This window comes from Pseudomyrmex gracilis, unplaced genomic scaffold (genome assembly GCF_002006095.1).
Source record: "Pseudomyrmex gracilis isolate BER0280 unplaced genomic scaffold, ASM200609v1 scaffold_6, whole genome shotgun sequence".
In the NCBI taxonomy this organism is placed as follows: Eukaryota; Metazoa; Arthropoda; class Insecta; order Hymenoptera; family Formicidae; genus Pseudomyrmex; species Pseudomyrmex gracilis.
The window spans coordinates 1668595-1691929 of NW_018020590.1; the positions used below are offsets into that span (position 1 = coordinate 1668595).

The window sequence follows — 23335 nt, forward strand, 5'->3', positions numbered from 1 at the left end:
CGCATTCACAATGTGTAATACACTACTCTTTATCTCTTAGTTACTCTTGTGTATATGAACAAAAAAAGACGCGCTCTCACCCTCAAATATATAGTTACATATCACAAAAGTAAAGAGAGAAACAAAAAAAAAAAAAAATATATAGCAAATAGATAACAAAAAAGTTTTTTCAAAAAATGCTTTTTATGTGGATGTGTGTGTGTATTATCATCAACTATAAATATAATTGTTTTTCTTATTAGCTCGCATCTCTTTGAAAACTTTTTGTGTAAAATCTCTCTATTTAGAAATAAATTTTTTTTAATGAAAAAGTAAATTTGCATAAATGATACGGATCATGTACGTGTATGACAAAACCATTCAAAATAATGACTTTCATAGTTACGCGGTACAGTATCGCGAAAGAGTATTCTATTTCTAGCAGTCATCACGAGCCACGTGTTATCCGTCAGTAAGCGATTGTGTCTCTTACACATATAGAAAGAGAAAAGAGATATTCCGGAGAACGCTCTGAAGAAGCAATTTTGCGTTTAACTTTCAGTCAAACGTGCTCTCAGGCGAAATTGACGTAAGCTGCGACACAAACTATAGTCAGCTTGTGAATTATCAATTATAATTATCCGGTGAAAGAGAAGAAAGAGAGGGGAGAGAAAGAGAAAGAGAGTGAGAGAGTTTTTATGATTATGAACATTGCGTAAACCATTGCGATTATCTTTCATACTTAATTATTACTAATAATTATACACTCGTAAATAAATCGCAACTCGCGATTCAATCATCTTCCTTAATCGTTAAGTATTGTTTGCCTTTTACAAGATTTTGAGGCAAAACTTTTATTTTACTGTCTTGCTTTAGTGTGCGTGTGCGAAATAGAAATATTATATTCAATTAAATGATTCCGAGAAAGTGGCAAGGAGACTCCGCGCGATCATATATTCGCTTTATTATCGAATCATCAACATACATATTTAGTTTTAAATTAAATAATTTATAAAAAATATCTATGTACACATCGATAGAAAGCATGCAGCGCTCATCTTTTATATGTACAGGATATTCCATACCAGACGTTAATGATAGATTTCTACAAGACAATTTTTAAGACGGTTACACGGAAGACACGTATCTCGCGACGGCGATTGCTGAGACGACAAACACACACACACACACACACACACACATTTTTCTTCTTATTGCGTACCGCAATCTCTGAATTATTTTGTGTGAATCTTTATTACAAAAAATAATAATTCGGGATTAATAACAAAACGATCAAAGCGTGCAAAAGTATACACAATAAATAAATAAATAAATAAATAGATACATAAATACTTAAAAGAATATCAGATATAAAACTAAGTGATTACGAAACTAATTTAAAAAATAATGCACATTAAGGAAAAAACTAGTTTAAAAACATAACGTTAATTATATAAAAATAAAACGTTAAAAAGAAAGCATATTTGCCTTTAACTATTTTTCTCAATTGTGTATCTATTCAGCTATTTTATGTCCTCATTTCTTTGAGTCTGTTAAATTGGCTAAGTTCTCTTCTCTGTATGTGTTGACATGTACATACTGCGTTATCAGTTGCACTTTTCTTTATGCTCTAAAGTGGTTTTAATGTGTATGTATTTATCAGTTGTTTTCTACGAGTATTTATTTAGTTGTTATACTTTTTATTGACAATATTACAAGTTGTATAATTATGTTCTCTTAAAAAGAATTTTTTATAACGACTTTAAATATTTGAAATTAATGTAGTCATTAATTTATCATTTTAATTATATAATTGGTTTATTTCAGCGGTTTTCAATCTTTCTCAACTCGCGGAACACTAACAAACAAGAGTTACGCTTGTCAAGGCACACAAGAGCTTCTTTCTCTCTCACACGCTTTCTTTTTCTTAGTGAAACAATAAAAAATAAAATAATCCGCCGATAAAAACTTTTTTAATGTTTTATACGTTTTAAGTAACAATATAACAATACAATTGATACATTTCTTACTCATAATACATATTATATATAAAGAGACTAAAAAAATAGGTATAAATATGAATATATAAAATATATGGAGTAAAAATATAACACATGAAATGCATATTTGAAACAAAAATAGTTTTTAATTATAAAAAAATACCGACAAAACATTCTCGTACTTGTTGGTGCCTCATAATATTTCTTATCGCAACGCACCGATTGAAAAACGCTGGTTTATTTTATTAAAGTAACTGTTTTTTTTAAAGGAATATTTTTTCTTTTATTTATCCGAATTATATTGTGTTTGGTGCCATAATCTCAAAAATCTACTATTAACGTCTGGTGCAGTAGAAATAGAATATCTTGTATGTGTATATGCCAACACACACACACACACGCGCGCGCGCTCGCTCACTCACTCACTCACTCACTCACTCTCACACACACTGACATGTTGTGTCTTAATCATATACTTAAGTCTTATACATATATATATCTAAGCACATGCCTGCTCCGAAAAGTAAGAAAAAGAGAAAAAAAAAAAAAAAAAAAAAAAAAAAAAAAAAAAAAAAAAAAGAAACTAGCGGTGCTTTCTTTTGCAGATTAATATAGTACTATTGCCCTTACTTTTTTATAATAGTTAACTATGATAACATTTATGCATATCCATTATACATAAGAGCCGTTGGAATTCTTTTGTTTTCATCGATGAAAGCATTCTTGCATTCGTTTTCTGTAAAAGTGAAGGATATTTTGGCATTATGCGATCACGATCACTGTACGTTGTTACCCATATCTGTGTGTGTGTGAGAGAGATCAGGAACATGAAAAAAAGAGAGAAAAAACAAATAAATCTTCAAAGTAACAATTGCTCGGTCAAATAAAAAGTTCTTTTACATCTCGCGAAATGAACATCGTCATCTCAACAGAAACAATAATCATAACTAAAAAGAAAAAAAATAACACCGACATTATTGTCAGCTGAAGCCATAAATAATTGATTCAACATGCAAAAACATAAGATTGATTGAAAGAAACGTCGTAAGACTTGTGTTTGATCGGTTTCTCTCGTTTTATGATAAAGTAGCTTGCGTCACAAAAATTAAAAGAAATCAAAATCAACCTATTTACAAAAGAATTGTCATTTTTTTGCAATTTAATATCGAACAAACGCACATATAATTAAATTTATTACTTAACAAAATATATGTAAAAAAAAAAAATAATAATAACTTGTAATTTTATGCGACGATAAAAAAAAGAGACGACGATGACTTTATGGTACACATTAACTGAAGAGAGTAGAGAGAATTACTCCTTACCACGGTTGCCAGTTCTGATGGCGTTCACGTTCAAATGAGGCTGACCAGCTCGGATCGGTTTCGCGATTTGTGCGCTCGGCCCACGACGCGCCAGATTTTTTTGTCTAACCGCTTCTTTGATTCGATCGACTTCGTATTGATAGCGTTTGCGATCTCGCATCGCGCCCTCCTTGGCATCACGTAGAGCGGTTTCTAAGGCTTTCACACGCTCCATTGTTGCGCGCAATCGCTTCTCCAGCTTGGGCAGCTCGCAACGGAGATCGGCATTATCTCTAACGAGTTGTTTGTGCACCTAAAAGAAAGAAAATTAAGTTTTTTCATTTGATATGCGTCAAAATATGTGTACGATATAGTGCATCGGATAAAACAAAACCTTGGTCAATTGGTCCAAGTTATTCTCTAGGAAAGAGATCTTTTGTTTTTGAGCGAGCGATCCGCCATCGTCTTCATTGTCCTCCGCGTTGATGGTTTTCTTTATTCTAGCCTGCAGATCCTGAACAAACAACTTGCGCAAATTGTGCAGAGTTTGCAATTCTTTGGCTACCGTATCCTCCAATCCTTTGAGATCTTTTCTTGCCTGAAATCATCACGCACATACAATAATAAGTTTATTACAAGTTAATTTAAAAAAATAAATTTTTGCTTAAAGTTTTTTTCAATATCACAAAATACTTGTTCTCGGCGTTCGTTCAGTAGCATGAGCTCCTGTAGCTTGACCGATTTATTAGCCTCTTCTTGCTTCAACCGCTCGTAATCCGCCTGCATCTGCTGATGCGCCAAAGTGAATTTCTGATTCAAATCCTTAAGCTCGCTGATCAGCTCCTGCTTTTCAGAGAGTTCGTCTCTGAGCGCAGCAACCTGAGAAGCAAAATTATATATAAATCGAATGTTAAAAAAAGTAATAATATAAAAAAATTGTATGAAAATCCCGAAAAACTTACAACTAAATAAATAAAAACTTAACAAACCTGTTTTTGATGCGCGTCTCTCAACTGATCCATTTGCTCTTCCAAAGCCACTCGCATTTTCGTCGCCGCTTCCTTCTCCTCGGCTTTTTCTTTGTTTGTGACGGCTTGCACCTGTTCGGCAGCTTTCAATTTTGCACATTCCTCTCGCAGCGCATCAACGTCTTCTTCCAACGATCGCTTACGCGTTTCAGCTTCCTTCATCGATTCTGTCAACGTTTGCATGCGAGCTTCGTGTTGCGAGATCAATAACCTACACTCAGCTAGATCCTTCTCGTACTCGGAAACCTAAAGAGTTTATAAAAAAACATTAGAAAATTGAGACAAAAAACAATTGAGATTAACGCAAAAACAAAACTCACTTTTTTGTTACAATCTACTTGAAAGCTTTCTAATCCCTGACATCGCTGCACAAGGTTCTTCACCTCGGACTTCATCTTACTGATAAATAGTCGTGCCACCGTAAATTCTTCTTCTAATTTGCCGTTGCTTTCCGGTGGAGCAACCTGAACTCGAAATAACGGCGATCATCATCAAATCCAATCCGTTTAAACCTTTCGTTAAATCCTTATAATTCTAATATTCTTACCTTTAGATTTTCATTAGATTCGCCACCCATAGCTACGCCAATTTCTCCCAAGTCTTTCAAAAAGTTTGCCAGCATTTCCGCAATGCGTTTTCTTTGATGGGCCGACATGTCGCGCAACTGTTGCAACTCTGACGCTGTGTTGTTTAATGCTACTTGTTTGGCCAGAAGTTCCTCCGTCATTGATTCTTGTTCCTTATTCTTCAATTCGACCTGAAGTTAGAGCAATATATATAAGCTTCTCTCTCTCCCTCTCTCTCTCTCTCTCTCTCTCTCTCTCTCTCTCTCCTCCCCCCTCTTTCTTTCTTTCTCTCTCTCTCTCCTCTCTCTCTCTCTCTCTCCTCCCCCTCCACACACACACCTATATCTTCTCAGAAAAAATTCGGAGACGTTTACCTCTTGCGACTTTTGATCGTAATTGACTGCAAGTTCCTCCAACGCTTGCAACACTTCTTTCACTTCTTCTTTAGCACTCTCGTTTTCTTGCTGAATTCGGTTCATCTCCTGCTGCAGCTGCTCATAATCCCGCCTTGCGCTCGCAATAAGTTCCTCTTGTTCCTCCATCTGCTCCTTCAGTTTTTCGACATACTGCGACTGCTGATTAATTTCCTCGTCTTTATCGTCCAACTGTTGATACAGCCTCTCGCGTTCCTCTTCGAGCTTCTGCCGCTCTTCATTTGAGAGAGAACCAATCATTAGGCCACCGCCGGGAGTGGCGGGCATTGGACTTTCATCCAGCTTGACTGTATAAAAAGAATTACAATCTCACAGTTTGTTAAAAAATAATAAATTTCAGTTACGATTATATTAATTTATAAAAGCTTATTATTATTATAAATACATAAAAGCTTTGTTATTTGTACTTCGTTGTCTCTACCTTCGATAGAGGCGGTGATAGGTGTGGTAACATCAGGTCCCTCGATCAAGCTTACTTGTTCTTCCGGTCTGACAGTCTCACCTTGACGCCAACGCGACAGTTCAGCTTCCAGTTTGTCGACTTTACCCTTCCATCTCGCCACTTTTTCTTTTTCGCGCTCGTAGCGACGCTTCCATTCCTCCGCCGTTAACTCCTCGTTCACGCATACAACGTTCTTGATAGTCTTGGCGCGTTTACCTGTAACAAATATGGTTTTACAAAAACCGCAAAAAAGCAGCGTAAAACGTGAAGAAATCATGTCGAAGTTGTACCGAAATCTAAAGTCGACTTTGTTTCGGATTCGTTGAAGCTGGCAGGAGAGCAACAGATAATAATTGTAGTCCTGGCGTTACCACCCAGAGATTCTTGCAGAATTCTCGTCAATTTGGAGTCGCGATAGGGAATGTGAGTCTTGTTGCCATCAGCCAAGGCCGAGATTACGTTACCAAGCGCAGACAGAGACTTGTTGATGTTCTTTGCTTCATCAAGCACTGTTCCTTCCGCACCGGTTTTGGAAACCTAATAAAATACAAACCAAGAAAATTATACAATATAATCAAGGAATAAAATGCAATGAGGGAAATAAACCGATACACATTTACATAATTTTACCTTTTCCGAACCAGCTAAATCAACAAGATACAACTTGCCCGAAAGTTTTTTCTGATTCTCTAAATTCTCCTGCTTGACATTGATAAGGAAAACAGAGTGAGAACGTGAGCTATGCTCGTTCATATTAGTCACGGCAATGTGCCGATTTGACTTGCCTTCCTCTATCACTTCAAATACTTCCTCAGGACTAGAAACAAACCTCTCAGTTGCACCCTTCACAAACGGTACTCGGTTTTTATCTTCATGCACGCTTAAATTAACTTTAGACACTAAAATATATAAAGATTTCATTTATTATAGAAATATATTACACAACTTGTCACAAGATGATGCACAATCAAAAATAATGTCTCACCATCAAGAAGATCCCTAATTTTGTCCATGTAGATTTCAAAGTAGGATACTTTGATATGAAACTCCAAATTCTCTTCCATGCCATAGATGTGATTAAAGATATCATTGACGATTCTGGGTATGATACCCTGTTTGTTAGGATCTCCAATGACACCCTCCATTGTATGTGTTTTGCCTGTATACAAAGATTTTAATACAACAAGCACTTAAAATTATTTCAATTACAAGTTACACATTTCATATACCAAAACTTACCTGATGATGTTTGACCATAGGCAAAGATAGTCCCATTGTATCCCGCCAAAACATCCGTAACAATAGACTTTGCCGCTTCATTATAGACTTTGTCTTGCGTAGCGTTTGGTTTAAATACTTTATCAAAGAGATATACTTTGCCCTAAAATTAACGTAACATTGTAGCTAAAAACTATATATGTTAAAAAATTTTGCATATTAATTTCAATACTACACAAGCAGAAAAAATCGAATATACACGGGAAAAATTTAATTGCAAGATTATCAATTCCTTCGATCAGACTCTGCGTTAATCACGTTCACGTCAACGTAACGTCCTACGTACTCCGATCGAAATACAGTTCTCCTCGCCGCCAGAGGGGAACTTAACGATGAACTTGGATCCAGCCTTCTCCTCGGAGTCGTTGAGAGGCCGAAACCTGCAGACCACCTTGATGCTGTCCTCGGCGGCGATTTCTCGCTCCCTCGGCGTTTCCAGAGCCATTGCGCTCAGAGGAAGCGACGACTACACAATGACGACAGTTCGTATTGTACGTGCGCGCGGGTGTTAAGGGTTTGCGAATGTATTGTGTGTATAGATTCAGCAAATGTTGCGGTATTTGCGGTGTGCCACCGATAACCACAGCCACTTATTTTTTTCCTCTCTTCGGCGAAGATACTTCGCCGTCTCCTCGCTCAGATGATAGCCGATGGTAATCGAACGATGCACAACCGGATAAACGCGCGTACCGCATAAAAGGAATCGTCTCTCTCGCACTACCCCCGCCCTCGCGCTTGTTCACAAGGATCGCCTGTCACAAACTTTGTTCTCGCAAGATGGCGGGCAAGAAGTGACTGAATCGATCGTACGTTGCGAAATGGCAAAAATATTGTTTTACGACAACGATAAAACCTTAGCACCGTGGACGTCGAACGACGGTGTATGCCAATTCAACTCGCTCCTCTTCGCACTCCCACGTCGTGTTTTCGCAAGCCCCGTTCGCGAGAACGGAGCAAAGCGATACGCGCGATCACGGCTGCAGCAGGTAAATCTACAAAGAACCTCTCCGTGCATGCGCGAGCCAGTGACAGCGGCGAATCCAACGATGTATATCCTCACGGAACATTACAAGCACCAAATTTGATTTTCATGATTATCTATTCTTTCCGAAGTAGAGAGCAATCATTAACTTTTCTTCTAAAAAACGTTTTAGGAAGAAATACGTGCCAGTTTCACGCAAACTCGTGGTCACTCGAAACATAAAAATCTTTTTACGTGAACTTTTTCGCTCAAATCAAACTTGTCGACGGAAAAATCTTGACAAGAGACGATTATCTCGTCCCCGTGCGAACAAGTGCAAACAAGTGGATTTTTAAATAAATGTTCGAGCGTTTACCCGCGTTTGTCTACAAACGGCGATTCTCGTCGAGATGCTTTGACGTTAGCTTCCGCGACATCGGCGATGTCTATGTCTAATCAGCAAAGCAGATTTACTCGCTAGCAGCTGACGACTAAAAAACAATGTAGAGAGGGAAGCGCCTTTCGGGAAGCATTATTGCATACAAATGTATGTGTACTAAATGTCATATGTATATATGCCTTTACTAGATCAAAGTTACTAGACGCGTTACGAGTTACTTACTTCATTTGTATACAGAAATGAAATCGGTGAATTGTTGCTTCCTTCCGGAAACATCGTACCACACAAATATCTTAAAGTCGAGTCTACAACGATCGCGAGTCGCGGGCACGCGTGTAGGCACGAGATTAGATTTTCTCACCGAATGAGGTGACAAAATAATGAAAATATAAAAAGTTTTTATTTCGAACAGTATAAAAAATGTAATTGCAATATACATTGTTGATTAAGCAACTGATAGATATTGACTATTTTTCTGCTGTTAAAAAACACATCAGGTATAAAAAAACAAAAAAAAACGCTTATTTCTTGCTTAAATTAAATCTTAGCAATATGAGTAAAATTAAAAAGTTAAAACTCTACATACTGGTATTCTTTTCAGACTACAGAACATATCTCTAGAGGTATATTAGGAGAACATATCTAAGAAGTATATTATATAACGTTTTCACAAATATGGTTGCCAGCCACAATAGACTCGGCATAAGTTAGCAGGATCCCGTGCTTCTTGCAGCAGCCTCTCAACTTGTCCGGAAACACTAGATACCAAACCATCTTCTGTTCCTTGTAATTTTTGCTCAATTCTCAAAAGAGCTCTTTTAGCAATCTTATTTGTTTCCACAAGTGCTAAGAACGAAAAAAAACAACAACAAAAAAATTTATAAAAAACGATATTTAAAAGAATGAAAGTTTTAACACACATTTCCTTACTCTTTCCACTGCTATCTGTAAAGTCTTTCATGACATCGCTCTGCATCTTCCATGCTTTTTCTGGTGTGATAGCCCATGTAAAAAGGGGATCGTATAACAAAACCTGAAGAAGAGTTATTATAATCTGTCTCTGATCGCGCAGCATCGTCATGGTTACTTCGCAGCTGCGCCTCATGGTGCCCTCAATACCGTACGCACCCATAGCGACCTCAATGTCTCTGGTCAGTCTATATAACAAAGTAAACACAACAACGACGAAATTACATAAAAATCACAGAAGATTCGCAGAAATATATAATAATAATAATAAAAATACAATATTGCTTTTCCCTACTCTACCTAAAAGGGATAGTTTCAGGAATCGGCAAAACTTTTCCCTGTTCAAAAGCAACGCCAAAGTCAATGTGTACCACTTCCGCCGTGTGTTCATCGATGAGTATATTACTTAAATGTCTATCACCGAGGCCTAAAATATAGCCCGCGATGGACGTGACGGCGACACTACGTGTATATGTAAGAGTCCTTTCAACCCAGCTTTCGGGCGAACGATATTTCTCCTCGAAGAAGTGATGGAATGCCGGCCTCATGCGTTTGCAGCAGTCGAGAAAAACTTTTAGTTTTTTCTAAACATTCGAAACAAGATAGAGCTTATTTATTGTTGAAATTAAAAAAAAAAAAAGTGATATAAAGATTAATAAAGTAATCACGACCTCGTTTGATTCTTGTGCAACATTTTTTATTTTATCTCTGGCCATTTCCGCGGTGAGATCTCGCGGATAATACTTTCGATGCATGCCAGGCGCACTAGGAGTGCCCACCAGAGTTGCGGTAATAGGCACTGTGTTGTCGCACCACTCCAGTACGCCCGATCTCTGCGTCAACGGCACTACTTTGTACGTTCTGATGCGCAAATTTCGGCGCTTCGTTTCCTTGCACGTACGCAGCAACGTGTTCATCACGGTGAACACTTGTTGCATCACCGCATCTTGTCGCAAGTCGTCCTTGCCCTTTACGAGCTGACGACGCTGCACACCATCGGTGCCGACGCAGATAATTTTTTTTGGCGCAGTAACGCCGCCAACGAACTCACATGTGTCTTTGTAAAGTCTTATACCAACTACGTCGTTGTAATTGCACGACGACCGTACTGGCAAACTGAGCGTCGGTAGAAGAACATTGTTTAGATTCTTCATCTGAAAAGAATTAATATTAAATTGTTATTATTATATATTAAAGAAACAAATATATTCAACTAACAACACGAAAATACCTTAGTTATTGGTTGATCTCGTGGTATTTGATAACTTTTACCAGGAGTACACTTAGTCTTAGGATGCCAGTAGGCCAAACTGAGAAGCGCCCGCGACAGAATCTCCATCTCGTGAACAATCGTGCTCACTGACGACTTGTTTAACTGTTTGAATAACTTCTTGGCGCCTAGCACGCGACGTTCTTCTTTTTTCGCGACGCGAGATTCCTCATCGTATTCGTAGTCGCTGTGCAGATTTTTCAGCGCCAACAACACCGGCAGTGTGTGATAAGGATGTTCCAAAGCGCAGCGTTCGAGAATTCGAAAGATTCGCGCAGCAAAGCTCTGCTGCTCGTCGGTTGCCGCAGCAGCGTCGCTGCTCACGTGAGCAGCCAGTTGCGGCAACAACGGGACGAACTTGAAGCTCGGCACGTAGTCCAGTTCGTCTAGCAAACTCTCGTTCACCTCGTCGTCAAACATATTGTCCAACCAGAGCGCTATCAACCGAAACACAAGCATGTCGTGCTCTTCGCTGTTCCGCAATGTTTTTAGATAATACTTGAGCGCTTGTGCGAGATAGCTGCGCCTCTCCTGTTCGATATATTTCAACTCGGCTGCATCGTTGGTCGACTGCTTATGACTAATTATCACAGCGCGCTTGAGATCCTGATTTTTCATCATTTGCGCCTGATCCATTTGGACGTTAGTGCGAGCATACTCTTTCAGCGACTCGTATATCGGTGACTTCATATATCCACTAATTTGCTCGTACTGCGCGTCGGCAAAACGCGCCAACGAAGCCTATAAAAGCGATGAAAATAATAATTTTCAAGAGATTATTCATTTTCAATAAAATACATTGTTACTCATTCTTTCTCACCTGTGTACTGTATAGATTTCTAACGACATCGGCCGTTTGTTTGGTAGTCTCGCTGATTTTAATGGATTCCAGATAATATTTCTGTATCACTACCTGCGGATTCTCTGATTTGGTCTCCGCCATCCAATCACCATAGACTCGTAACGCTTTCGCTCGCAAGCTCGGTATCGGCTTGTTCTTTTCAATCAGATTGCGCAGCTGACGACGCGCTATTATCTGGTCACAATTCATCCACGCTAACAACGATTCTTGATACAGAAATTGGTTCCGTAGTTCCGCGGATAAATTTGGATACGTTCTCAGGCTGTCCAGTGCTCGAGTAGCCACGGGAAAGTCACTTTGACTTTCCGCGAGCGCCGCCAGATCCAAACAGGTAGCGAAAAATGCGTCGCGCACGTGAATGTTTGCTCGCAGTGATTCTCGAGCACGGAACATAACAATGCGCTGCCACAAAATCGGTTCCACACAATTGTACTGACCAGTCAAACCAATTTCGTGCTCCTGCCAGCGTCGTAATATCACTGGACACTTTTCATCCGGTGAATCGGCTACCCAGTTCAATTGTTCAATTTCAAGTAACAATCGCAGCTGAGACAATTTCTCATTTACAGTTCGGTTGCTCTCCAGACTGATTAATCGCAGTTCACTGATCACAATCTTACGCGCACGCTCGATCGCTTGCTCCATACCGTGCCGGTCGTTTTCATGAAAATATTTGAGCGCTTGATAATGATGCGCGTGAAACGCGTCTTCCAGCAATTCCAGTCGCGACTGTTGCGGTTTGCGATCATTACGATGGGAAGAAACAGCGTGGTCATCGGGTAGATTCCAGTTGCCGAGTCTCCAAGCACACTCATAACTAAAAAGTTAAGTTTCGTTTACATCATATAGAAACAAAATATATCTCAGATCATTGAAAGTTACGAGATTATGTGCAATTCACGTAATATCACCTGAATTTTTCTCCTAAACAGTTGCCCTGGAACTGCCATTGAAGAAACTGTAAACCCGAGTTGCGAAGCGCGTTTGACATTTCCATCCTGGCATTTCCACTCGTCGATAGCGGATAACCGTTGCTGTGAGATGACAACTCGATGTCTTTCGCAAGCATGACTTTGTCCCAACGATTAGTGCGAGCGTAATACTGCATTCGAGACTCGTAATCGAGCAGATGCGACGAACCGGCGTCGCAGGTAGCGTCCGGATCGTTGATGTTCAGATACGTGTCCAACATAATACGCTGCAGCACTCGGCCGATTTCCGGTTCGTGTTCGTAGATAAAGTCGATTCTAGAATCTCTGCTAAAGTCCGGATAGTCCGTCGAAATCGATTCACAAGCCAACTGCGCAAATAACAAAGCTGAGTAGTACGCGGAACATTTGTGCGCCGCTTTGGCTAAATACACGTAGTCAAGTTTCAACATCGTCCCATCTTCCAACTGCGCTCGCACGTGATTCACTACGTCTAACATGCGGCGAACAATTTTCAAATCGTAGCTGTCATTTTGCGCCGCCTCCTCTTCCTGGCTAATCGCAAAACAATGCCTGATAACAAAATAAGAGATTAACAATTGTTATCGAACTTTATAAAAATATCTTTGTACATAACACACTCAAATAATATAAAACTGACACTACCTAAAAAAACGGTTCACACAATCACACATGGCGTTGAAGTTTTTGCTCTGGTAAATTACGAGATAGAAAATTCTTGGCAAGATCAACTCGCAGAATTCGATACTCAGTCGACAAACTGGCAAGAAACTCTTCAAATACGAATCCTGAAAGCACTCGGCAATGCTGCAAGTGACATTCACAATCCAATCGGCGTAAGTTTCGCCATCCTTAACGATCCAGAAAGTGTTTACTGGATTTATGACGACACGAAATTGCGCGAAATCCACCGAAAAAAGAGTTTGCTTCGCCACGGAACCGCTGCATGCAAACGGTCGAATGTAATCGATCTTCAGAGGCGAACATTCCTCAAGAACGTTCGATAAGTTCTTCAAGTACTCGCGATCAAATAGTTTCTGGCCGCAGGAAGTCGATAACACAGCGTACAGTGCGTCGGCACTTACCTTTAATAACATAGACAAAACATATATATATATATTCAGGTTCGGTATCTCTTAATTTATCTCAAGGATTCACATGCAAAAGAAAAGAGAAAATTAAAAACCTTGCGAAGTTGCACAGAGTTCTCCGCGACAAAGCTCATTAACATCGCGACCGATCGGTACGTTAGAGCTTCTATCGCGTGATTCGATTCTCGGACAAGACTTCCGGACGGCCGTAAAGCCACGTTAGAATCTGTCGGGCCTAATTCACCCAGACACTTGGTGGCTTCCGTCGAAACACGTGGATTGGACGATTCCGTTAGTTTGACAAGTCTAAAACAAAAAAAATAAATTTTTGAAAATGTTATTTCGTACAGCGTATCGCAACAAATGTAATAAAACACGAAGACAACGTTTGAAAGAAGATTTTTTTTACTTGAATATCAGTCGGTACAAGATGTTGTTGGCACAGTCCTTGGGACTTTTTCGGCGTAATTCTCTCAGGTCTCTCTTTCTCGTCGACAACTGCCGCGTTAAACTCGCAAGATCCTCCAACGTACATTCGGCATTTTCCTCGCTCATTGCGTCCAGGAAATGCTCCAGTTCATCCTCGAGGCATACGCCGTTCGGTTTTGATTTCACAGCATTGTAAGCTTCTCTCGCGTCTCGAAAGACTTCGTGATTCGGGAACGAGCCTAGCTTGGCGATAGCTTCGCGAAGCACATCTTTCTGTTCCACTATGAGAAATTTGAGAAGACACGCCGCCGCGACTTGGACATCGCCGCTCGACGCTTGCGTCAAGCCGATCAGATTTGCCACGATAAATCTGAGGATATCTCGAACCTCTCCGGCTCTCGCGGGCAGCGCTCTTTGAAGAAAGAGATATAAAAACTTACAACACACCTCTGCAAATGCGTTGTTCTCGCTCCGCGCTAAATACAAAAGACTGTAGCACACGTCTCGCACCAGAAATGCAGCCATGTCGTCGAAGATAGACTCCGCCAGATCGCACGAGACGCGCGTGTAGAAATATGCGTACTGATGCAGTCGTTTGAGTCGATCGTGCCAGGAACGCGACGTGTGCACGGCGCTTGCGAGTCGCAACAGCGTCTTCTGTAGAATCGCCGGTTGCCGTTTAACTAGCACGCGCGTCATTGACTTCTCCAGAAAGTTCTCTTCCAGCCAAATAAAACAACGATCCACTTTGACCCTCGAGAAGTGCGGCGGATCCGTTGCCGGAAAGCACACGTTTTTAATCGACAAAACGCGCTTGAAATCGTCCTCGTCGTGCAATCGCTGCACCAATTCTACCAGCACGTCTTGGAAGCGGAGATTAAATAGCTCGCTGAAATTTACCATCTTCGCAAACTCGCCTGTATTTTGCATCAACTTTCGCAGTACGTTGACGTTACCATCGGACCACTGGGTGGCGTCGACGGTGGCATCGGCCACCAGCCATACGAAGCACGACGGAAAAACATCCTCGAAGACTTGTTCGAAAGGCAGACCGGCGCGATCGATACAGAAGACCGTGGTCTCAGCAAGATCCGAAGTACGCAGAAGAATCGGAACTATGCAATTGACGTATTTTCTGAAAAACTTGTCCGGTGTTTCGCATCCTGTTGACAAAAATAGATACTTTGTCACAATCGCAAGCGATAACTCGCTCGTTAAAGCGAGCTTACCTGTGAGTATCCAAGGAAACTTTTGCAGCGGATACCGCACGTCTTTCAACCAGTATGTTAACAGATAACTCAAGTTATCCTCGATAAGCGAGACGTTTGTTGTTGTATAACGTGCCGCTACCGAAAGGACCTTGCGCACTACTTGCAAATTCTCCACATGCTTCACCGTCAGCCGTAGTATGGCGCACAAGGCGCTACCCTGAAGAACATGGCTGGCGCATGTTACGGAAGCCAATGTAAGAAGCGCGGTAGCAGTCGTGGTTTCTTTTTCATCCCGTCGTTGACTATCTCGCAGGTTCTTACTGTTAATTAACGAAAATTTTAATTTCTCTGCATGTAATTTTACCGCTTTGTTTACAACATTTTCGTTTTTATTCCGAAAACTTTACATTCTCCACATTGAAAAATATTTACACTCTATTTTAGTGTTCATACTTGTCAGACAAATCTGAAGTCGATTGCCGATTTGCCGTCTCATCAACCAGTTTGAATACGATCTTCTCCACTTTAACGAAGATCCATTCCTTCCATTTGTGAACGACGTTCTCGAATGACAGAAGCAATTGCAGGCATCGCACCGCTTGCGAACGCAGAACGAAAAGTTCGTTGCCGATGTAGTCAAGAACGCTGTTGAGCAACGTTGTTACGTCATCGTCGGAATCGCCAACGCTATTCCAAGAGAAACTCGGATCGATCCGCACGACACCGCAGGCACACTTCATATAATCCACATGAACAAGAACGCCGCAGTTACGCCGATGAATGCGTTCGTAAAGTCGCGCGAGCGTTTTGACAATTGTTTTCGGCGAGTAATCACACTTGATCGCGTATTCAAAGAAGTAAGGCAGCAGATTGAACAATCCACGCAACAATTCACTTCCGCAATCTTTCTCGCACACGCTCAAGAAGAAGTCTATCGGCTCGTTCTTATATTCGCGCGGTATCTCATTCCGATCGCGCGAAACGAACGAATCAAGAATCGTCAATAGTATCTCGGATTCCACGTAACTCGCGAAGTTTCGATGCACGGTTTGCAAAATTCTCATTGTTTTTTTCTGCAGCGCAGACTTGTTCACGCCGATGTGCAGCGCGCAGAACGAAGCTAAAGCTTCGACTACCCGCAAGCAAATCGCACGCTCGCGCGGAAAACCTGTTGTTGCAAACTCGGACGACTCGGCGGAGTATACGCTCGAACGTCTACGTCTCTCCTACGGAAAAGAAAAAACCAGATGAGAAATAGCACAAAGAGATAGCACAGCGTTTCAATTTGAAATACATATCGTTGTTTCAATATAAATAATCACTGATGAAAAAAAAAAAAAAAAAAAAAAATTATTCCGTTCACCTGAAAAGCATTGTTGTAAGATCCGTAATTTCGATTGTCGTCAATGTTTAGTAAATCGAATATATTTTTTAACATTTTCTCCGTAGACGCTGAAACGATTATCTCGGCGACGTCCGCGTCGTAAGTTGTACCATAAAGCACGTTCAACGCTCCGGTGACGCTGAGCAAGTACGCGTACTTGCATCTGCAAATAGATACGCAATTTAGTTAACTCGGGAATTAACGTACAAAATAAAACTCAAACGAGGAATCGCTTACCTGCTCCAGTCGATTCTCGCCAGGATCTCGAAGCTGTTCTTCAGACGCTTCTCTAACTGAGCGATCAGCATACAACCGACGGTATCTTCCAATGTAAGAATACTCAGCTGTTTCAAAGCGCACAGCAATCTCGCCAAGAGCGCAATTTTTATCAAGATGACGTAAATTTCACCTGTGTTTTTGTCATCATTGTTGGTGTCTTCTTCTTGAAAAATGTTACACAGCCAGTTCTTTAAATAAATTATTGCGTCCTCTGAACAAGACACGGGAAATCCGTTGTTAAATTTCATTTCCGAATCTCGCTCAGAACATTTGTCTGTTAAACAGACGGATAATTCGACGTCAAACATGAGGGAAGCGCGACAGAGTCGCGGCAGGTCTGTCGAATGAATGTCTCGTTGCACGAAAGAGATTCTGGCCGCTTGTTCACGGTTATAATTTCGCTCCGCTCGAACGTTCTGTCTGTTACGGGAATTCAGTACGAGATTTACCGTCAAAATGCAAACATCCTCAATAGTTTCGACGCGTAGTCGCGACGCTAGTTTGTGCGACGGCATGTTTAACAACCAATCTAGCAAACGCGTTCTATCACAGACAGGTGTTGATACAGTCGCCGACGTCGACGCCGGCGATGACGAATCCAGCGTCAGTGCGCTTGAGTATTCCTGCGGAGAAACACATTCACACAATTGCCGCAGCGTGAGCACGCTGTTTCGCGTCCAACCGATTGTCTTCGTCAAGTATAACTTGAGAATGCCGTTTGCGTTCGGCATTTTATTGCGCTTCACAAAGCAACGCATCAGTACATGACCAGATTCCTCATTTTGATTCGCTTCCAGAGACCTACGATAATAATAATTTCATTGATTTCATATGTTTGTTCTCCCACAAAAATGATTAAAAGATGACGAGACTTACTACCATACGCGCACCTTAACAACAAGTCCCAAATTTTATTCCAGTAAACAGTGGCATCCTGAGTATCTTCCTCGTTAAACATTTTGTTCTCCATTAGTATCGCGGCCAGACAAAACAAGTGATCCATAACGGACTCGTCTCGAGGTTGAGCGACTTCCGTCAACCGTTGCAACAGAGGCGCAAGATTTTCCGACTTCAAGCACTGCGGATATTTTCGTAACGTTTCCGTCAAGATTCTCAGCACAGGCCACACTTCTTCGGGACTACTTTCCGTCACAAAATCGACGATATTCTCTATTCTACCTATTGTACGCCTGCGCTTAGGTTGAGAGGAACTGCCAAGAGACGAGCTCACATCAAGGGAGCAAGCAACATTCATTGTGTTATCCTGGATTTGTTTCACGACTGAAAAATACAAAAATATGTTTACACGTTTTTTTCTGTTACATTGTTTTACATTTTTTTTTGTATTAACAAAGTGACAAATTAATACCTTCACTGGCAAATTGAATAAAACTGTACCATCGTATATCTAGCTTGCAGTTCTCTTGAACAAATGACCACATACTGCGCAGAATGTCTTTCCATTTGCTCGAGCCAGTGGAAGCCAAAGTGCTACAACGTATCTCATCAGAACTTTCAAAATGATGAATCTCCAAGAAGATGAGCAACAATTTGTATTTTTCTTCAGAACTGTTTAAGAGCAAGATATCCTTTGCAATGTTCTCTGAAAATGCACAGAGCGCAAAATGGGATTCCGTCATGATCTGCCTGCTTACACTACTAGCGAGTCGGCAAAAGGATTCCGCCAGTTGTTCGTCACTTCCTCTTTTCAGGTCTTCGGAAAAAATATTTTCTAGAAAATAAGTAATTTGTTGCGTAAAGTAATACGTCCCATCGGCAATGTGTATTACAAATGCATTTGACGTACCGAGAAACAACAGCAAATTCTTAATGTGAAAAAGAAAATTTACGTGAAAAAAAGAATATTTCACAATCATCTGCAACGCATCCAGAACAATATGTTTCTCAATATGTGCTTTTTTGTACAGTTTGGTGCACACTTTTAGCAACTCCCGCCACTGATCCACTGTGATATCACTGTGATTCGAACTCTTAGGCAACACATATTTGATCAATATCCTTAAATATGTATCCTGATAGTGTACATAAATTTTGGAATCTAATATCTGCAATATCAAAGAGACAATCTCTTTGGCTTTCAAACTCTCATTAGAACGACGAACAGTACTGATCACCAGACTGCTGAGAGATTGTCTCTCATTATTCTTGGCAGCTGTCTCCTTGTTAGGCAGCTGTCTCCTTTCTGCTTCCTTTAATTTAAAAAGAAAAAAAAACAAAGAAACAAATATAAAAATTCAACAAACATTGTATTACAGTTTGCGTTACTTTCTGTTGTTATTCTTATAACTCGAATAAATCATTTTTGTAACCATCTATAACAAATATAGACACAAGTTAGAAGAAATTATTTATTTTATAATTCTTACATCCACAACCAATTTATGAACTGTAAGCAAGATATACGACCAGGAGATATGTCTCGAGTCATCTCTTCCGGAACTCAGACATATCTCTTTCACAGCATCTTCATTCCGGTATAATTCCAAAAGTTCGGTTACACACCTCTAAAAATTGAAACTGTTTAAAAAAAAGAAATCATTTGTCCAATACGATTACTCCATTAGCTTTATTTACAATTGAGCTTGGATTTGCAACGCTGAACACATTTAATAACAGAAACAGCGGTTACCTTCTTGTCAGTTATTTTCGAGCTATCAGCTAGCTTTAAAGTGTCACCGATTCTTTCCAACAACCGCGACATATTCGCGCTTGTGTGCTATTCTTTTAACGTAACATCATATCAATTTTTGCGGCTCCTGGTCAAGTAATCCAGACTCTTTCGAGAAATTACACACAAATTCGTATTCTTTTTCAAGAGTACCGCTAATATTACAACACATATATTCCTCAAGTTCGAGTACAAACAACTCAAATTTCGGACCAAAACTATCACTTAACTTGTCACTATATAGAATAAAGCCAGTTGTCGCCACAGTCGTCACATTGGATGCGTTCAGACAACTCAACAATTGCACAACGGTTGAGAGATAATGGGTGCGTTCAGACAACTCAACGGTTGAGAGATCATCACTTATGATAGGACTATTCTTCAAAAGCTGATGCGGTTCCAAAAGTATGATCCAATCAGAAGTGATTATCTCTCAACCGTTGTGCAACTGTTGAGTTGTCTGAACGCACCCAATCACTTACGATTGGATCATATTTTTGGAACCAAGCCAGGTTTTGAAGAATAGTCCTATTATAATTGATGATCTCTCAACCATTGAGTTTTCTAAACATAATCATTAAACCATAGGTTTAATCTAGGGGTTGATTCTGTGTATCACGCAGTATAGTGAAAATGATAAAAGTGATCAAATTTACTAAAATATCTATAATCTTATTGGTCAACAACTAGTAAATTTACTTACTTTTGTAATTTTCACTACATTGCATGGATATAGAATCAACCACCAATAGTATACTAAACTGCGTAGCTAGCCTCCCTAAGAGTGCGTTCCGTTTCATGCAAATGTGCGCATTTATCTATATTGCACGTCACGAGTACTATAAAATCACGCGCGTATATGCATAAAATGGAACGTGCCGTAGATGTACCGGTATTTAATGGCCTAGTTTACACATATATATAATACTTCTATATTGCTAGTACGGTGCCGACCTGAAGTCCACATGTTACGGTGCAGACAATATAGTAGCCTCTCTCTCCAGCTGCTTTGTGCGCATGCGGTGAACATTCAAGCACGTTTGGGCATTTTTCTTTCTCGCGTTCTTTCCAACGCTTTGTCTCGCTCGCACTCGCTTAGTAGACGCGCCTGCGCATAATGACGCTCGACTATCTATGCCCATATTTGGACTTGGTGCGTCTCCCTTTCTCAGGCCTCGTGCCTCTCATTGCGAAGATACGCGACTAGCCACGGCTGATATAAACAAAGAGCGTGAGAAATAGGTTAACTCTACAAATCGGTATGCATATTTATTAGTATAATTTATTTATAGTTAACACAAGATATTGTAATAAATAAATTATACTTAAAATTGATTTATTAAATGTATTATAGATTTCCTTTTAAATTATATGCATTTGAATGACTTAAGATGGCTTAATTTAGTCACGCTCTTTTATTGGCCAATAACAAAAATGCTTGCGCACGAGCACACCTTATTACTTCCACCATGGAAGCTGAGCTTACACGTTTGCAGCTTGGCGACACGTCTGAAGTTAGCTACTAGCAGAGAGAAACCTGAGAGCGGCCATGCCATTGTAGTTTCTTACGACGGTTTCAACCGCTGGTTTTAGGCCGTATTTCCACAAAAGTGGAAACTCAAAGGCCGTTCTCCATGAAACTCAAGTAGCAGGTCTCGTGAAACTGATCAATCACGTTGGTCGATTGGCTGATTTGACTCTGCAATTGGTCAATTCCACGAGATCTGCTACTTGCGTTTAATGTAGAACGGCCTTTGAGTTCCACTTTTGTCGAAATACGGCTAAAACCAGCGGCTGAAACCGTCGTAAAAAAAATTACAATAGGATGGCCGCTCTCAGGTTTCTCTCTGGTGCGAATGACAATTGAATGAACTCTGATGTGTGTGTATGTGTGCAACCTGTGAATGCGGTGCGTTTGGATCATAAAGCTTATACTCACGGAGAGGCCATGGGAGCGCAAGGAGAATCGACAAAGGCTGCTTTCTTTTTAGGAGACACAGTCGACACAAGTCGATACAAGAGTCATTCTATCTTTGTTTCTCACTGAATACCGAACGAAGACAGAATGACTTTTGTGTCGACTGTGTCTCCTAAAAGGAAAGCAGCTAAAGAGAGATATATTTTTCTGTTTCAATTGCGGGCACTTCTTATAGAAGAGAATAACAGAGAGCACGGAGTGGGGGAGCCACAGTTGAGACAGAATATATCTATCTCTCTGTTGCTCCTCGCGCGGCNCTCTCTATGGTTAGCATATAGGCACGGCCTCTCCATTAAGCCTATGTCACACTATGAATTTGGATTGACATTGGATTGCAATTTGGCCAATCAGAGCGAAGATCACTAAACTTAGGATTGGTTTTCTTTCTTCTGATTGGTCAAATTTCAATCCAATCTCAATCCCAATCGGTAGTGTGACATAGGCTTTAGTATAAGCTCTATGGTTTGGATCCTTATTCCTGTGTGTGTGCGTCACCCTAGAGTGAGTTTTTTTTTTTGAATGCGCGAGTTAGCGACTGACAGTGTGCGCGCGCGTACGTGTTTGTCCGCAGTACNAATGACGCTCATTTAAAGCTTTACGCTGTGTGTATGTTTTATGCTCGAGTGTATGCGAATGTGTGAGATAAAAGTAAGAAAGTTGAGTAAATGCAGTGTGTGCGTGACATCAGGATGTTTGGCGTACGAACGATCGATTACGACTGAGTGCGTGTACGAAACGTGCGAATGTATAAGCATAATGATTATCACGTTCGCGACGGGTTGTACAACCGGTGGTACATTGTTGTCCGACCCATGAGGCAGGCTGAGCCACCGGTGGTACACGAGCATGTGTGTTTTATTTCGAAAAAAATCGAAATCTTAGCAAGTTAGCAAGTTACTAACATACAGGTGTGTTGAAACTAATACAGTGAGGGATNCGTGCGCAAAAACACTCGCCGGTTGGAAAAACACCTCAGTCGTTGAACATAACATGTTTATTTTTCACATTCTTTCGTATTAAAATTTTAACATTTGTTACATTTCTTCTCTATTCGCAGCGCAGCGCGTAGCCTCAGATCTCGTCGATCTCTCAAGTGTAACAGACGTGTTGTCGAATTGTGCGTTATCAGAAGAATTTTACAATACGGGTTTAATATTGTACAAATTAAAGTTTTGATAATACTCTTTCTCTATATGATAATACTCTCACACACTACAAAAAGCACCCCAAAAAAGTCATTCCCAAAACTTCGCACGCATAGGCCCTAACCGGGTTAGATCCTAAACAAAAGTTAGTGGCTAACCGATTAGGAAAGTTAGTACCTAATCAAGTATATATAGCTAGTCAGAGGAATAGGCCCAGTCCGGGTTAGATCTTAAACAAGTTAGTGNNTAACCGATTAAGAAAGTTAGTACCTAATCAATTAGATAAAGCTAGACAGAGGAATAGGCCCTAACCGGAATAGATTCTAACCAAAAGTTAGTGCCTAACCGATTAAAAAAGTTAGTATCTATCCGATTAAATAGAGCTAGTCAAAGTTAGGGTCAGTATGTTTTCTACAGAAAATAATATTAAAGTAATTTCAGATTCGGATACAGTGGGGCACGATGATATTACATCTTTACTTCCGATTCGCGCAAACACAACAAAAAAAAGTTACGTTTCTTATCTTGAAAACTATTACCAATAGAAGATTGAAATTACACCAGTGTAATCTTTACTTTAACTCAAGTCGACTCCTACACTCATAATTATAACGCCCACTTAAAAATTTTTTTTGTTTTTGGTATTTTAAAATTAAGGGGCTAAGAAAAAGCTTCAGACAAAAGTT

The 23335-nt window shown here is 40.2% G+C and overlaps 2 protein-coding genes across 6 annotated transcripts; both read right to left on the minus strand.

Moving 5' to 3' along the window:
• Positions 1 to 244: 244 nt before the first annotated feature.
• Positions 245 to 8024, minus strand: LOC109858903 (kinesin heavy chain). The gene is made up of 14 exons (XM_020436610.1): positions 7318 to 8024; positions 6993 to 7134; positions 6739 to 6912; positions 6384 to 6652; positions 6044 to 6290; positions 5733 to 5969; positions 5252 to 5598; positions 4859 to 5068; positions 4632 to 4775; positions 4273 to 4557; positions 3977 to 4162; positions 3678 to 3881; positions 3305 to 3596; positions 245 to 2715 (listed from the first exon to the last, which is right to left on the minus strand). Exons 1-14 carry the CDS (start codon positions 7474 to 7476, stop codon positions 2639 to 2641), a joined length of 2973 nt encoding a protein of 990 aa, XP_020292199.1. The 5' UTR covers positions 7477 to 8024; the 3' UTR covers positions 245 to 2638.
• An 873-nt stretch (positions 8025 to 8897) lies between these two features.
• LOC109858879 (serine-protein kinase ATM) lies at positions 8898 to 19773 on the minus strand. Of its 5 annotated transcripts, XM_020436590.1 has the most exons (19): positions 19488 to 19773; positions 19225 to 19362; positions 18645 to 19047; positions 18207 to 18569; positions 17728 to 18118; positions 16796 to 17638; positions 16538 to 16721; positions 15628 to 16400; positions 15193 to 15494; positions 13944 to 15126; positions 13630 to 13840; positions 13089 to 13528; positions 12405 to 12995; positions 11452 to 12310; positions 10593 to 11372; positions 10033 to 10515; positions 9662 to 9945; positions 9323 to 9549; positions 8898 to 9238 (listed from the first exon to the last, which is right to left on the minus strand). In XM_020436590.1, the coding sequence occupies exons 1-19, from the start codon at positions 19557 to 19559 to the stop codon at positions 9060 to 9062; spliced, it is 8706 nt and encodes a 2901-aa protein (XP_020292179.1). In that variant the 5' UTR covers positions 19560 to 19773; the 3' UTR covers positions 8898 to 9059. The 5 variants fall into 5 exon arrangements, with proteins under 5 accessions (XP_020292179.1, XP_020292161.1, XP_020292169.1 ...); XM_020436572.1 differs by having other exon boundaries at positions 8898 to 9549; XM_020436580.1 differs by having other exon boundaries at positions 13944 to 15494.
• Positions 19774 to 23335: the final 3562 nt, after the last annotated feature.